Here is a 15172-nt window from a genome sequence, read left to right as displayed (position 1 = left end):
TCGACTTTCTCATTTCCAGGTATACCACAATGACTAGGTATCCATTGAAATGTTATTTCCTTTTGGAGTTCTTTTAGTTTACTTAGTTGTTTCTGAAGTGGAATAATTCTATGTGCATATAGGTTTGGTACATATTTAATTATATTAAATATAGCCCCCTTGGAGTCGGTAAGTATGCAAATAGATTTTTCAGAAATTTGAGTAACACACTGAAGAGCAGCATCAATAGCTAGCAATTCAGTGTCAAGACTGGAGGAGGATAAACATGGTATGAAATAACTTTCTTGATATTTTGGAATATAATACCCTGCTCCTGATGTCCCATTATTAGGATTTAGAGATCCATCTGTATAAATTTGAAGGTGATCCTTATATGTGCTGCAGAGTAGTTCCATGGCATCTAACTTAAGAATGTATGGAGGATCATTTTTGGAATGATTTCCTGGAATTTGTATGCTATGTTCTGGAATCACCCATTTCCATGGAAGAATTTCGTTCACAACTAGAATTTTAGCAATGAGTGTGTCTGTGATATAGATTGGTATTTCTTCTTTTTTTATTTTATAGAAATTACACAGGATATCATCTGACAGGTTGAAGAACATCTGAGATCTGGATGAGGCTTGCAATTTTAAATGTATTTTTAGATCCTTTTGTAATATATAGTGTCTGATTGGTTGAATATTACATTCAATTTCTAGGGCAACAGTTGATGTGGTTTTTGGCACTCCTAGGCATAATCTTAAGGCTGAGTTTTGAAGAACAGAAATTTTTTGTAGAGGAGTTGCTGATGCTATGTTCATGATCTAAGAAACCCGAGAAATTTGGAAGTTAACATCACCTAAAAATTGCTAAATATGACCCTAAAATGCAAAATATGTATAACTTTTTATATGAAGAACAAGAACAGCTACGAAAATGTCCAGCTTTGGCGTCAAATCTTCTGGATTCAGACTCTTAAATTATACTGGGAAGCTAGAAGGCCTGGGCAATAGATACTACTACTAGTACTTTTATATAAAAAAGACTCGTTAAAACATACACAAAAATCTTATATGCTTTGGAAATATTTATTTATTATTCCTACATAACTAAAACATTAATTGATAACCAGAGACATTTTCTTGAACTTGTCTGGTGCATCACCTGATCTGTTATTACATAGTCAAGACAATAAATTATTTTTTTCGGTTTATAGAATATTGCTCTACCTTAACTAGAAGCAAAGAATCCATTTTCTCTTTAAGAACTTCAGTTGTAACACCTACACCTACACAATTACATTATCATTACAAGACTTCAACAAACAAAATTTGATAACATAATCTCAAGGGAAAAAATGGAACTCTCTGCATCATAATCCACAGTTAATTCCCGATTTACTACGAAATCGTCTGTAGCTGCATTTAGATTGGCAACAGGCCATGATTGTTTGGCCAAACACCTGCATAGAATTGGAATATATCAGTCTCCTAACTGTCCACTGTGCAATTCAAACCAAGAAATGGATTCAGAACACCTCAAAATCTGTGCTTCAGTAGCTGGCCATGATAATATCTTTGAAAAATACTGGAGTGCAAGACTTTATTGTCAAACGCCTGGCATTAGAAAACAACTACAACAACATTATCATTACAAGAATTAGAACTACCTACATTTTTTACTGTTACTGTCAAATCCAAGTGAAATTTATTCTGAATAAAGATAATATGGGGGCGGGTTTTTCTCAGATCATAAATATATATAGGCCTACATTTTTTTTATATCATTCCACAATTTCTAATCATTCTTTCACACTGCAGTGATAATGGGGAACAAATGCAACATACCATCTCACTCAGGAAACCAATTTCCACATAGCAAACATTGTGCAATCCACAAAGTTGGTGCCAATGACTGAATTTTCAGGGAAGACACCATTCAAGCAATCATTTTACAAATTTAATACAGATTATCACTAACATAATTAATGGAATGAAATTGTTGAATGTATTTATTGCACTGTTAAAATAATACTTACTCTCTGTAAGACAATAAGAGCATTTTTATGATCTCCAGAGTAGTAATAACTTTCTCCCATTGCAACTAAGAGATTGAGGTTATCTCGTAATGAAGAACGATCGTCCAGTTGCCTGAATGTTGAAATAGCTTGACTATACTCTCTATTATGAAGGTGAAATTGAGCTTTAATCCACGAATTTAACCTTGAACAAGTAAAAAGACACAAATAATGAATATAATTAAAGTAAAACTTCTTTTACACTTAGGGCCTATACATTTTTCACACTCTTTTCAGACCTGATGAAATTACAAACTTCTTTACCATGTTAATATTAGTATTTACCTTACTGGACTAGTTTCGAAGTCTTGTGCTTCATTGTCCAAAGGCTAGTCTTTTCAGAGTTCTGTATTTCTTCCAAAAGAAGGTCTAGATTATGCTTCTTTTAAGTTAAGGTTACCAGATGTCCCCGTTTCCTGGGGACAGTTCTCGAATTTTGCTATTTGTCACTGAACAAAATTCGTCCCCAGAATGTCCCTAAATTTAATAATTTATTCATTCATTTCGAATAATTTCGAGGGAAAAATTGTTCCGAGGCCGGGTACCGAACCCGGGACATTTGGTTAAATGTACCAATGCTCTACCAACTGAGCTACCCGGGAACTCTGCCAGACACCGATCCAATTTTTCCCTCTATATCCACAGATCTCAAAGTGAGCTGACAACCGTCAAGCAACCAACATCGAGTGCACACTCAGTTGGTAGAGCATCGGTACGTTTAACCAAATGTCCCGGTTCGATACCTGGCCCCGGAACAATTTTTCCCTCGAATTGGGATCCAGAAAAGAGCTCTTAAAAAAATCACTCTCCTGAAAGCACAAGTACTTTAAGTAGGAGAGCATAGAATTAATATTTTAAATGTATAAGCAGAATGAGTATTTTAATTCTTTAAAGTGTGTAAAACAATATAAGTGAATGACAAACTAACAGAAATGTTAAAGGTAGTTTTGTCATATATCGATATCTGTCTCTGGACACTGAAAAAATTCTGGTAACCTTACCTTATTTTAAGTATGATGAGACATTTAAGTTGCTGTTTGTGGTAAATCAGAGTTTGTCTGTATTCTAATTTCACAAATTTAATATGGTACAGAGCTCTAATTAATTTCCTCTTTTAATCGTGTTGTTTAAATCATTAAACACATCAACAGCTAAGATCTATGGCCAGTTTCACCAAGCTTTTTAAATCAGCACAAACAACTTGTCAACAAACTTACTGGCTTTTAAGCAAACCCGGAGGTTCATTGCCACCCTCACATAAGCCCGCCACCAGTCCCTATCCTGAGCTAGATTAATCCATTCTCTATCATCATATCCCACCTCCCTCAAATCCATTTTAATATTATCTTCCCAGCTACGTCTCGGCTTCCCTAAAGGTCTTTTTCCCTCCGGCCTCCCAACTAACACTCTATATGCATTTCTGGATTCGCCCATACATGCTACATGCCCTGCCCATCTCAAACGTCTGGAATTAATGTTCCTAATTATGTCAGGTGAAGAATACAATACGTGCAATTCTGTGTTGTGCAACTTTCTCCATTCTCCTGTAACTTCATCCCTCTTAGCCCCAAATATTTTAATAAACACCCTTAACCTATGTTCCTCTCTCAAAGTGAGAGTCCAAGTTTCACAACCATAAAGAACAACCGGTAATATAACTGTTTTATAAATTCTAACTTTCAGAATTTTTGACAGGAGACTGGATGATAAAAGCTTCTCAACCGAATAATAGCAGGCATTTCCCATATTTATTCTGTGTTTAATTTCCTCCTGAATATCATTTATATTTGTTACTGTTGCTCCAAGATATTTGAACTTCTCCACCTCTTCAAAAGATAAATTTCCAATTTTTATATTTCCATTTCGTACAATATTCTCGTCACGAGACATAATCATATACTTTGTATTTTCGAGATTTACTTCCAAACCTATCTCTTTATTTGCTTCCAGTAAAATTCCCGTGTTTTCCCTAATCGTTTGTGGATTTTCTCCTAACATATTCACGTCATCCGCACAGACAAGCAGCTGATGTAACCCGTTCAATTCTAACCCTCTCTGTTATCTTGGACTTTCAACAAATTGGTAGTTTAATTTTAACGAGATCTTTAAAAGTTGACTGTTCCACCAAGCCTTGGTTCTTTAAAATTAACATGCGTTTACTAACGTGGGGATTTCGTACTTGTATCTCGCATGTTACATTTCTCATACGACCACAGCTTCAAAATAGTGAATTTCATTGGTTATATATGATTGCAGCCGACTTTGTTTTGTTTGACATGAGGAAACAATGATAGGCAAACAGGTAAGAGGCAGTAATCCCCAAAGGTATGCTGTGGTCGTGCCAGAGAATCAGTCCCATTCCAAGGCTTACTATGTGGTTTCATAACAAGCTGTTTTTTAACAGTGATGGGTTGTTAGCCCTTCGCCCAACCCCCAAGCTGGAGGACCACTCCTAATCGACTGTCCACGACTGCTTATTCAATATATTCGCAGCTACCCTCCATATCTGGAGGCCGTCTCCTCTATTTGCAACCTGAGGACGTGCCATGCCATAAACTCACCAGTCCATATTTCCAAAGCTGGCTGCCCCTTCTAATACCAGAGCATTCACTTCTATTCCTTTTACGCCAAGACTCAGCAAACCCTCTGCTGCCTCCAACGCAAAGGGACATTCCTACATACAGATAAGAAAAAAAAATAAACTCAAGTTACTTTGGCCGGCCATGGGGTTTGAATCTGAGACCTCCCAAATGTAAGCCTCAAATGATACCTTCTGAGTCAACTAATCTCAGTTTATAATACATCTCATTCAGTTAAGACTAAAGAACTTTTATATATGTTTATGCTCGACCATGCCGAAATGTAGTAATTATACACCTGGTAGCAGCCCTTTAATGGACCTCACTAAAGTACACCTATTCATTAAAGTTCAGGTGTTCCACCAATCAGAAAATACCATTGTAGCAATATGAAAGCACAAGTATCGATTATTCTCGGATATGCAATCGAAAGACAACTAGCGTGAGATTAGATTAATAATTAGCGCGAGATTAGATTATTAATTAGCGTTAATTGTAAATAATATTCAAATAAATTAAATTTGTCATCTCGTTTTTCAATGTCTAATTCAATTTCAAGGTTATATCAAGATTAATGTTTATTTTACTCTCTAGATTATATCAAGGTCAATGTCGACATTTGCTTCTTGGAAAAAATCAATACTTTCGCGTCTGCGCACATCTCACAATTTACGAGGTATTGCACAAGGTCAGTTCCGCTCCTCAGTCAGATAAGAATAACATGAATACATATGAATAATTTCAAGTTAGAAATATGGTCGAGCATAAAAAGTCGTATGAAACTTGACTATAATGGTAATTAAGACGCTTGTATGAAAATTATGAAACTCGCTTGCGATCGTTTCATAAACATACTCACGTCTTAATTACTACCATTATAGGCTCGTTGCATAATGTACTATTTTGCTTGATATTTTATAGTATGTCATGATTAAATAGCAGAAAAATGTTATGTTAAAATTGTTTATATCACATCCAATAAGTTAATTTTTTTAATAACCAACATAACATTATAATAATGCAGCATTCAAGGTATAATCATACCCTCAAAACTTCCTTGTACGATGTAATGGCAGACCGTTCCATTCCTCCTTGCTGGTACAATTTTGCTAGTGCCATATTAATCTTTGCATTCCTCAATTTCCCAGGTATAGACTGCAGTACAACAATAGCTTGGTGGTTTTGTTTCAAGTTGACGTGGCATACATGTATTTGATACTTAATATCTGGAAAACAAGAGACTTAATTAGTAAGATAATACAGAAAAAGACTTTTGGGTATTTCATCATGTACTGAGAATAATAAAAAATCTTGAATAATTTCGAGGGAAAAATTGTTCTGGGGCTGGGTATCGAACTCGGGACCTTTGGTTAAATGTACCAATGCTCTACAAACTGAGCTACCCGGGAATTCTAACAGACACCGATCCAATTTTTCCCTCTATATCCACAGACCTCAAAGTGGCCTGACAACCATCAAGCAACCAACATTGAGTGCACACTAACTCTGTGTGACTTAAATTGTGGTTTTCTGTTAACGAACAGTGACGTGTATTATGCAAATCAAGCTTTCAGGTATAACTTCGATACCCGGTCCCTGAACAATTTTTCCCTCGAAATTATTCAAATAACTTTAAAGGAAGTTATACCTGAAAGCTTGATTTGCACCAAAAATCTTATTCTAAAAACAATAATTTTCTCAATGGGTGCTCACATTCTGACAATGAAATAAATCAATAAAAGTAAATTTCTGCCACCTGTATTTCCTTTAACTTATTACTGGATACAGAAGCTGCAACATTAACTCTTTTTTCAAAAAAGGAACAAAGAATGACACATGATCTAAGCAAGGAGCTCCTTTAGTGCACTTTAAATCGTCTAATAGCTTTATACGCCTTTAATACTCATTGGTCTGTAACAGAAGAAGTTGAAAGTTTTGGATTAGTTTCTAGAGCAATCTGTAAGAGAGTAATAAGATATTAATACCAGTTGATATCGAGACTTCGACTGAGAGTACTAATGAATGCTACCATACACCGAAGTGAAGGGAATATTAACTACCCTATACCACCAATGTTAAATTTGCTTATTTAATGACTTATTACGTCAGGAACTGCTGAAGATATCATACTGAAATTTTTATAGGACAAAGGTACAAGATTTCTAAGCAAACGGACGCAGATCTATAAAAAAAAAAAAATACAAGTTGTAAGAATGTATGATTTCTTTTAAAAAGTTGATTTTGCAAATCGAGCTTTCATGTATAAGTCCCTGTAAAGTTGATTTGAATAATTTCGAGGAAAAATTGTTTCGGGGCCGGGTATCGAACCCGGGACCTTTGGTTAAACGTACCAACGCTCTACCAAATGAGCTACCCAGGAACTCTACCACACACCGATCCAATTTTTCCCTCTATATCCACAGACCTCAACGTGGGCTGACAACCATCAAGCAACCAACATTGAGTGCACACAAACTCTGTGTGATTTGAATTGTGGTTTTCTGTTAATGAACAGAGACGTGTATTATGCAAATCGAGCTTTCAGGTATATCTCCTTGTAAAGGTGAGTTGAATAATTTCGAAGAAAAATTGTTCCAGGGCCGGGTATCGAACCCGGGACCTTTGGTTAAACGTACTAACGTTCTACCAACTGAGCTATCCAGGAACTCTAGCAGACACAGATCCAAAGGTCTGGGTTCGATACCCGGCCCTAGAACAATTTTTCCTCGAAATTATTCAAAGTTGATTTTATTTTGTTACGTTTTATTTATTTATTTTTATTTTATTGGGTTATTTTACGACGCTGTATCAACATCTAGGTTATTTAGCGTCTGAATGATATGAAGGTGATAATGCTGGTGAAATGAGTCTGGGGTCCAGCACCGAAAGTTACCCAGCATTTGCTCGTTTTGGGTTGAGGGAAAACCCCGGAAAAAACTTCAACCAGGTAACTTGCCCCGACCGGGATTTGAACCCGGGCCATCTGGTTTCACGGCCAGACACGCTGACTGTTACTCCACAGGTGTGGACGTTACTTTTTATGTAAAATATTTTTTCTAATCAAAAATCAAACTAATAGACGTACATCTCCTACTGTGCGTCCCTTTCATTACTATATTGTTGCCAAGATGTGTTTAAAATTTCATCCTTCTATAATTTATAGTTTCCGAGAAAATTGGGCATTTGCATAAACATAACAATAAAATCGACATTAGGCCTAATTAAAAAATTCTTACAAACTTATTTCTGTATAAATCTGCGTCAGTGTTCTTAGAAACCTGCATCTTTATCATTTGTAATGATGAAATGGTACAATAATACATTTTCAAGACAGTTTAGTATTTTATTAATTTATTTAACCTGGTAGAGATAAGGCCATCAGGCCTTCTCTTCCCCTTAGTACTTGTAAGTCAATTAATATTTTATTGTGTTTGAGTACTTTATTTCTTCTAATCTTTATATAGACTACTTTCTTCTAATCGTGTAATAGTCAATTAAATTCTGCTCGAGTTTTGATTTTCTCTAGATAAATCAAAACCTACAGATTACTGTTGATAAAATTTGGCAAATGAAAGCTCAATGATTATATCTTGCAAAAAAAAAAAAAAAAGTGGCCTAAATTTCACCCTTCTCCTCCCTTAATACACGCAAGCACACACAAAAACATCAATTTATTACCGATATCTGGCATGAGTTCTTTCTGGTTGTCTTGTGGTTTTGTAGTTCCTTTGGATTTGAGAAGAGACTTCTTAAACTGAAGAGCCTTGCGGTACATTCCTTCTGCTTTGCGATACTGTCCAAGATAAAACAGCGAGTCCCCATAATATACATATGTTTGGAACTTGGCTGGTGCTGTCAATATGTCAGGATTGTGATCACTCACAGAAAGAACCAGACTTGCCTGCAATTGAAGCATTTTAACATTTTAAATTAAACAAATACTTATTACACTTGGCAACTCAACCATTTTCTTCTCTTTCATTAAGCCATGAAGTGTTCTAGCTATCAACAAAAATTACCTTTTTTTTTTTTTTTTTTAAATTTTATATTGTCAAATTGCTATTATAGTCGCGACGCTGTTATTCCCGGCGTGACTCCTCCTCTTTGCTTACATCTTAGGAAGTGAAGGCTCTATAAAGTCTAGGTAGGTAGTACTGTTCGCCATTTTTGTTCTTTCGTTGCGAGCTACCAGATGAGGAATCTATTTGCCGCATCGTTAAACATTGTCATGTCGTAGCTCCTATGATAATAAATCAAACGCACTGTAATTCAGCAAATAACTGAGCGGCAAATAACATCCTCGTGTTATTTCTGTGATCGCCAACGAAAGAGCAAAAATGGCGGGTGATTATATTAAGTATTTATCGAGCCTTAGGAAAAGCATAATGTCTTCATCAGCGAATCACAAGACACACACGTTTAAATGTAGCCGACCTGCAACGTGATTGGCTGCCGGAAATAAGAGCGACAGGACTATAGCATTGCTATTTCTTTAAATAAGTGGTGTGCTAACGGTGTTTATTTTAATTTTATTCATGTTTGATACTGATGAAATAAGATATGTATATGTCATATCAACAAATTATAAAATAAACCCATCACGAACTACAGCTAGGTTCATCATTACAAAAAAAATAAATAAATAAAATAAAATAAAACTACGACTGAAAGAAAATGTATACAAATTTGTTCAGAAATAACAGATTTGGATACTTAGATTTGTGTATGTACCAAATGATTTGGGAGATAAATCTTACATGGCTAATTCTACTTGATAAAAAGTACTTAAAATTACCAGAAAATAATAATAAAATGCTCATAACTGGACAACGGATTTTCGGTCCCTACACAGCGATAAGACGTCATGTCCCTTGGCGTACTGAGGAAGAGTAGCAATGAGTTCAGTGACATCCCTGCAACTGATGTACATCTAACGTTCAGTATTGGGGCTGAAGATCCACTATCTGTTCATAACATTCAAATAGACTAATATTTCTTTAAAAATATGCACACCCGCATACATGGTAAGATTTTGGCACTTATCATCTGCACTCTCTTTTCAAAAGAATTAGACATTCAACTAGCATGTGAATAAAACAATGACAGTGCGTGTACAAATGTATAAGTATACATGACAGATGGCGAATTGTGTCTACTGAGAGGAAAAAGAAAGGTAAAACTTTTAGAGAAAGTGAATCACCATAAAGTCCATCCCTGAACTCACTAACGGGCCACGTTGGAAAGATGGGGTTATAGCAGGGTTGCCAGATGTCCCGATTTGGCGGGACATGGCCAAATTTTTATATAAAAGTCCCGCTTCAATTCGAGGCAGGACGCAAAAAGTCCTCCTTTAGAAAATTAACGTCATTTGTATAATTTTATCGTTACCTAGTAACTATTTTCACCAAGGCCAAAGTAATTACAGTGAAAACTGTTCAAGACGGAAGTGACATGGTCCTAATTTTTTTTCCGTTGTGGACAGGTTTCCGTATTATTCAGGTGTGACATTAAAATGGAATATTTTGTCATTCATATACATGAAAAACAAAATGGCATGCCGCAAACTGCAAGAAGTACAAAATATTCCGTTTAACACTCGACCATTAAATCAGCTTTCTGTCGCTTATTACGTTGGCGAATCATCTTGTTAGTATCTCATTTTCTGTATAAATATTATCGTAACTCACTCATTAGTCATCAAGCATTACTAAAGTTTACTAATCTCATTCTATTTAATATCTAACACTATACTCTAATACTGTACTGCATATCACTGCACATTATTAATTAATTGGACTAGGAGCCATCCATTAGAAGCCTTGAATTCTGGTTTATTTAATTTCTTTCCCAGTTCAATAGCTTGCTTTGCAGAATAGATCCAGAAATTGGCATGCTCTTTGAAAGGTCATGAAGAACCCACTCTCACAACAGTTCATTTATTTCCACATAAACAGTTGCTTTCTGGTTCCTTTTGTGTCACCAATATTGGCCGTACGCCACTCACTCATTATGATCTTTATTTTTTAAAGTGTCACACCTGAGTTTTCCACAACTGTACTTCAACATTAATTCACATAGACTTTGTTTCTAATTTTCCTTTATCTCGATAACTTTTACTTCATCACTTAATGTTAATGCCACATTTCATGCAACTTTTTTTTTTTTTTTACCTGAAAATCACTACACTCGTGCTCTGTTTAGCTACGACAGTATACGGGTATGAAGCATTGAAAATCTTTGAAGGGACTCGTCTGCCTAGTCAACAGGGTAATAAAATTTATGACCAACAGGCCAACACACCCTCGTACCCTCTAGAATTTTGCAAAGAAAACTTGTTTTTATCTTAGTGACCTACATATTTCGTATATTCCTTGAAATTACACGCAGTTTCAAAATATAGTTACAAAATATAGTGTATGTCCAAAATATTGTTTCTGTTTTGAACAGTAGCAGACAGTTTCCGTTTCCGCGTTGGACAGTTTCCGTTTTATTCAGGAAAAATTACACATAATACATACAAATTTTGCCGGGACCAATAAATTGTTCCGAAATAGACAGGATTCCGGATAGTTCAGGTTCCGATTTGAACAGGTTTCACTGTAAAAACAAATTTAAATTAATTTTCTTAACAATGTAGGTTTTCATATTGAAAAAAAAAAAACTAATATTTTGGCAAGTAAGTTTTGTAACAGCAAATTCGGTGATGAATATGATATTTTTAAACATTTTAAAAAGAGACGTTCATCACAAATGCATGGCAAAGAGAATAGAAAAAAGCTTGTCGAAAATGCTAAAGTCCAGTAATAAATACGTATGTAGAAAGCTCTGAAGATGTATAGCTAACTGTACGGTATGTTAAATTATTGATTTGGAGCAGTAATATGCTAAGGCACAAAATGAATACGAATTCAGGTATCAGTAAATTTTATGTCATTGTTATCAATTAATAAACATTAAAATTTAAATATTTTGTCACATCTGGTGCCATATTTTTGGAATTTGTGCTTTACAATTGATACAAAAAAACAGCTGGGGAAATCTCTGATACAGAAGTCCTATTAAGTCATTAAGTTTGGCATAACATATTATTGCCACAAGCCCTTCAGAAAGATGCCAGAGAAACGTGATGTGACTTACACCCAGATAAATATTGTTTGTACTTGGAAACATGTATCTACAATATGTTCTTTTCATTAAAATTTCAATTTTGAGATTCATATTAGTTTCTTCTACTGTATATAAAGGGATACTTTTATTCCTTTTTTTTTTTTTTTTTTTTGTAGTCATGAAAATGTCAACTCTGCCTATATTCATATCATTCTTTCTTTAAGACAAAACGTAAGTACTATACCCTATATTATGATAAAAGAATGTCCCTCCTTGGTAGATCTAAAATTTGGCAACCCTGGGTTATAATGAGCAAAAAGATAGCAGGGAGGATAGCCATTTGTGAGAAAATGGAAGAACTAAAGGTAAATGAATTTGTTTGCTAGATGTCACTTGCATCTACTCCACCTGAACTGTCTTCTCACCTCATCTTCACTTTTCCCTAATTATTTCTCAACAGAACTCTTATCTTTCTTTCAATCCCTGTGTGATGTTCCTGCAATCACAAGGTACGATTATACACAACTTTTTAATTATCAGGATAAATTTCTTGCCAGAAATACGAGTATAGACTCTACTCGAACCATCTTCCTTGAATTCACCGTCACACACGCTTCTATTGAACCACTGTGACAGTTGCTTGAACAATTTCAGATATTCCTAATACCATGTAGTTGGCTCGAGAGGTCCAGGGGAAATGTTTGAAATGGAAGGAGGTAATGTTATCAATGCTGTAATTAATGTGAATGCTAGGTAGACATATGATTTAAGAGGAAGGGATAATATTGGCGGTAAAAATAATTTAGTCCTTTTTCAAGGCTGCTACTTTCCTCTACCCACAACAATAATGAGGATCAGGAGGGCAGTGTGGCAAGGCACACAGCACTGTAGAGGGGCAATGACTTCGAACATGGCAGACGACGTGCCATAACAAAACATGACTAAAGTTTGCACTTAGGCCTACATCAATTTTTTGGAGTAGGCCCTATTTGTGACTCTCAAATAAAATAAAGTGTCCATGACTCCTTATGAAATCACAGACCTGGTGGGAGGGGAGGTGAGTTTATTATTGCTGTTCACTTTCTCTACAGAAATGTTACGAATAAAGGTCCGGTCAAACAGATTGCAGACTATCTGTGCGGACTTGGCGGACCATCCGCCGCAAACTCTGTATTACGTTAGAATGCATCATCCTAGTCAAATAGCGCACGGCCCAACGCCACAGTCTGGTGTGGTTTGCGGCAGACTGATAGGGAGTTGTGTTTTTCCACAGAGTTCGTGGCGGACATCTCGTAGAAAATGGTCGATGAAAAGCAAAAATTAATTGAATTTATGCAGGAATATGCTTATTTATATGATTTGCGGCATCCAGACTCCACCTCCATCGTCTCCTTTTTTTTTCAACCAACTCATCGTGATTAGATAATCCTAATTATATACATAATCCTTCCAATGAAATTAATTATACTGACTTGGAGGTAGCTACCACACCTCCGATGTCATTAGGTTTTTTGCCACTATAGTTTCTTCTGCAGGCGGCCAGGTAGCTCAGCTGGTAGAGCAGCTGGCTACGGACTGAAAGGTCCGGGGTTCGATCCCAGGTGGTGACAGGATTTTTTCTCGTTGCCAAACTTTCAGAATGGCCCCGAGGTTCACTCAGCCTCCTATAAAATTGAGTACCGGGGCTTTCCCGGGGGTAAAAGGCGGTCAGAGCATGGTGCCGACCACGCCACCTCATTCTAGTGCCGAGGTCATGGAAAGAATGGAGCTCTACCTCCATGCCCCCCAAGTGCCTTCATGGCATGTTACGGGGATACCTTTACCTTTTATAGTTTCTTCTGCAAAAGATTTGTATGAAAACGTACTGCAGCTCGTAAATAAACTGCAAGAGGGAAATAACAGTACTTTTCAATAGTAACTTTGTCTACGAAATAATACTGTTTTCTGAGTCGTGTTTTCATTTCTATATTCATACTTATTTTTCAGTTGATTAGTAATAAATACAGTTTAAAATACAAACGAAAATCTTTTATTTGCCTCAAGCAGATCGCTAGTCTTTCCTTCATTCCAATCGGTCTCCTCCAGTGTGTTGTCACTTTCAATATTTTTGGTTATATAAGGCTATGTAATTCCTCAAACTGTTGTTTAGACATTCGAAAATAGTTGTAAAAACGGTCTTCAAACGAATTCAGTTCATTACACAGTCTATGAAATTCGCCTAGTTCCTCTCTTTTTTCATTTATTTAATATCCACTTCCTTTTACTTTTCCGCTTTGATAAACGGCTCAAAGCGAACAGAAGAAGCAATTCTTCTTCATCTGAGGAGCTGCTGGACATGTTAAATCCAGGAGAAAAAACGAAAGTAAAAGTACAATTTCAAACAAATTTAGAAACAAATCGAGAAAATACGATGAGTACTGCACTTGGCAACAATTGTTTCCACACTGGTTCGTCCTGCACTGTCCGCGTTCTGTTTGACTTCCTCAGTCCGTGGCGGATTGCGATCCTCCCGTCCGCGCAGACAGTCCGCGTTCTGACCGGGCCTTAATCATTATCGCACCCCTAATGAAACAGTGCAGTATGACCATAAGTGTGAACACCGTCTTTTAGTGCACCAGATGAAACATTGATGTATATGTATTTCAACTTTTAGATAAAAATAAATAAGAAAAATCTTCTGTTATTTAGGCCTATACTGTTTCCTGTTCAAAAGTTTTCATTTTCTGAAAAATAACATACTGGTATTTTGAGTTATTACTGCATTATTTTACTGGAGAAGCGTTATATTTTAATAAGTATTTCTTTACAATTGCATTACCACGTTACGTACTAGGTTCCTAGTCAAGTCATATGTACCGTAAACAAAAGAAAAATTAAGTCCCAGTACCAATTTTGCACCGAAATAAGGATGGAAAGTTGCTGTGAAAGTGAGGGCCGCCAGCGAGGTGCGGGCAGGCGGGATCGCACCGTCGAAGTGGAAGGGTAAGAGGTAGAGAGGAGCAGCACATTTCATTTCCGTGAGTTTCCCTAGCAGTTTGCCAATTTTGCGATTTTGTCGCAAAGTCTGGCGACTTTTAAAGACTTTTCGGCGACAAATTATTTTAACTTTTCTACTGCTCAAATAGAGATTTAGCGATTTTTTCAGCACCCCGTAGCGATAAAAATAAATTCTTCTCTATTGATAATAAGGAAACTAGCGTCTTTTGAACTAACTTACTATTTGGCAACTTCCCGTACACTTCAGTCAGCAACATTGTTCCTTAGTGATCACAGAGAAAAGGCGGCTTTTCGTAAGGTAGAAGCAGTGTTAGATTAGGTTTTTGGTATGCCTTGCATATACTCACAATTGTCTAAGAATGTCACTGCCCCACCCAAACCCCTCTCTCTCACACTATACCGTAGTGCTATCCACCTTCCTTTGATAACG

The 15172-nt window shown here is 36.2% G+C and overlaps 1 protein-coding gene across 3 annotated transcripts in view; it reads right to left on the bottom strand.

Moving 5' to 3' along the window:
- APC7 (anaphase-promoting complex subunit 7) overlaps nucleotides 1-15172 on the bottom strand; it is a 38432-nt gene that overhangs the window by 22589 nt on the left and 671 nt on the right. For all 3 annotated transcript variants that reach the window (XR_011332719.1, XM_069829263.1, XM_069829264.1), the window contains exons 2-5: nucleotides 8317-8539; nucleotides 5683-5864; nucleotides 4621-4733; nucleotides 2021-2204 (exon numbers count right to left, since the gene is read on the bottom strand). Coding sequence is in view for 2 of the 3 variants with exons in the window: in XM_069829263.1 (XP_069685364.1) it covers nucleotides 2021-2204; nucleotides 4621-4733; nucleotides 5683-5864; nucleotides 8317-8539 (702 nt within the window). In the remaining variant the exon portion in view is untranslated. The remainder of the gene's footprint in view (nucleotides 1-2020; nucleotides 2205-4620; nucleotides 4734-5682; nucleotides 5865-8316; nucleotides 8540-15172) is intronic.

This window comes from Periplaneta americana, chromosome 6 (assembly GCF_040183065.1).
Source record: "Periplaneta americana isolate PAMFEO1 chromosome 6, P.americana_PAMFEO1_priV1, whole genome shotgun sequence".
Taxonomy (NCBI): domain Eukaryota; kingdom Metazoa; phylum Arthropoda; class Insecta; order Blattodea; family Blattidae; genus Periplaneta; species Periplaneta americana.
The sequence above is the reverse complement of the archived record's forward strand: the minus strand, read 5'-3'. Positions and strand labels throughout refer to the sequence as shown.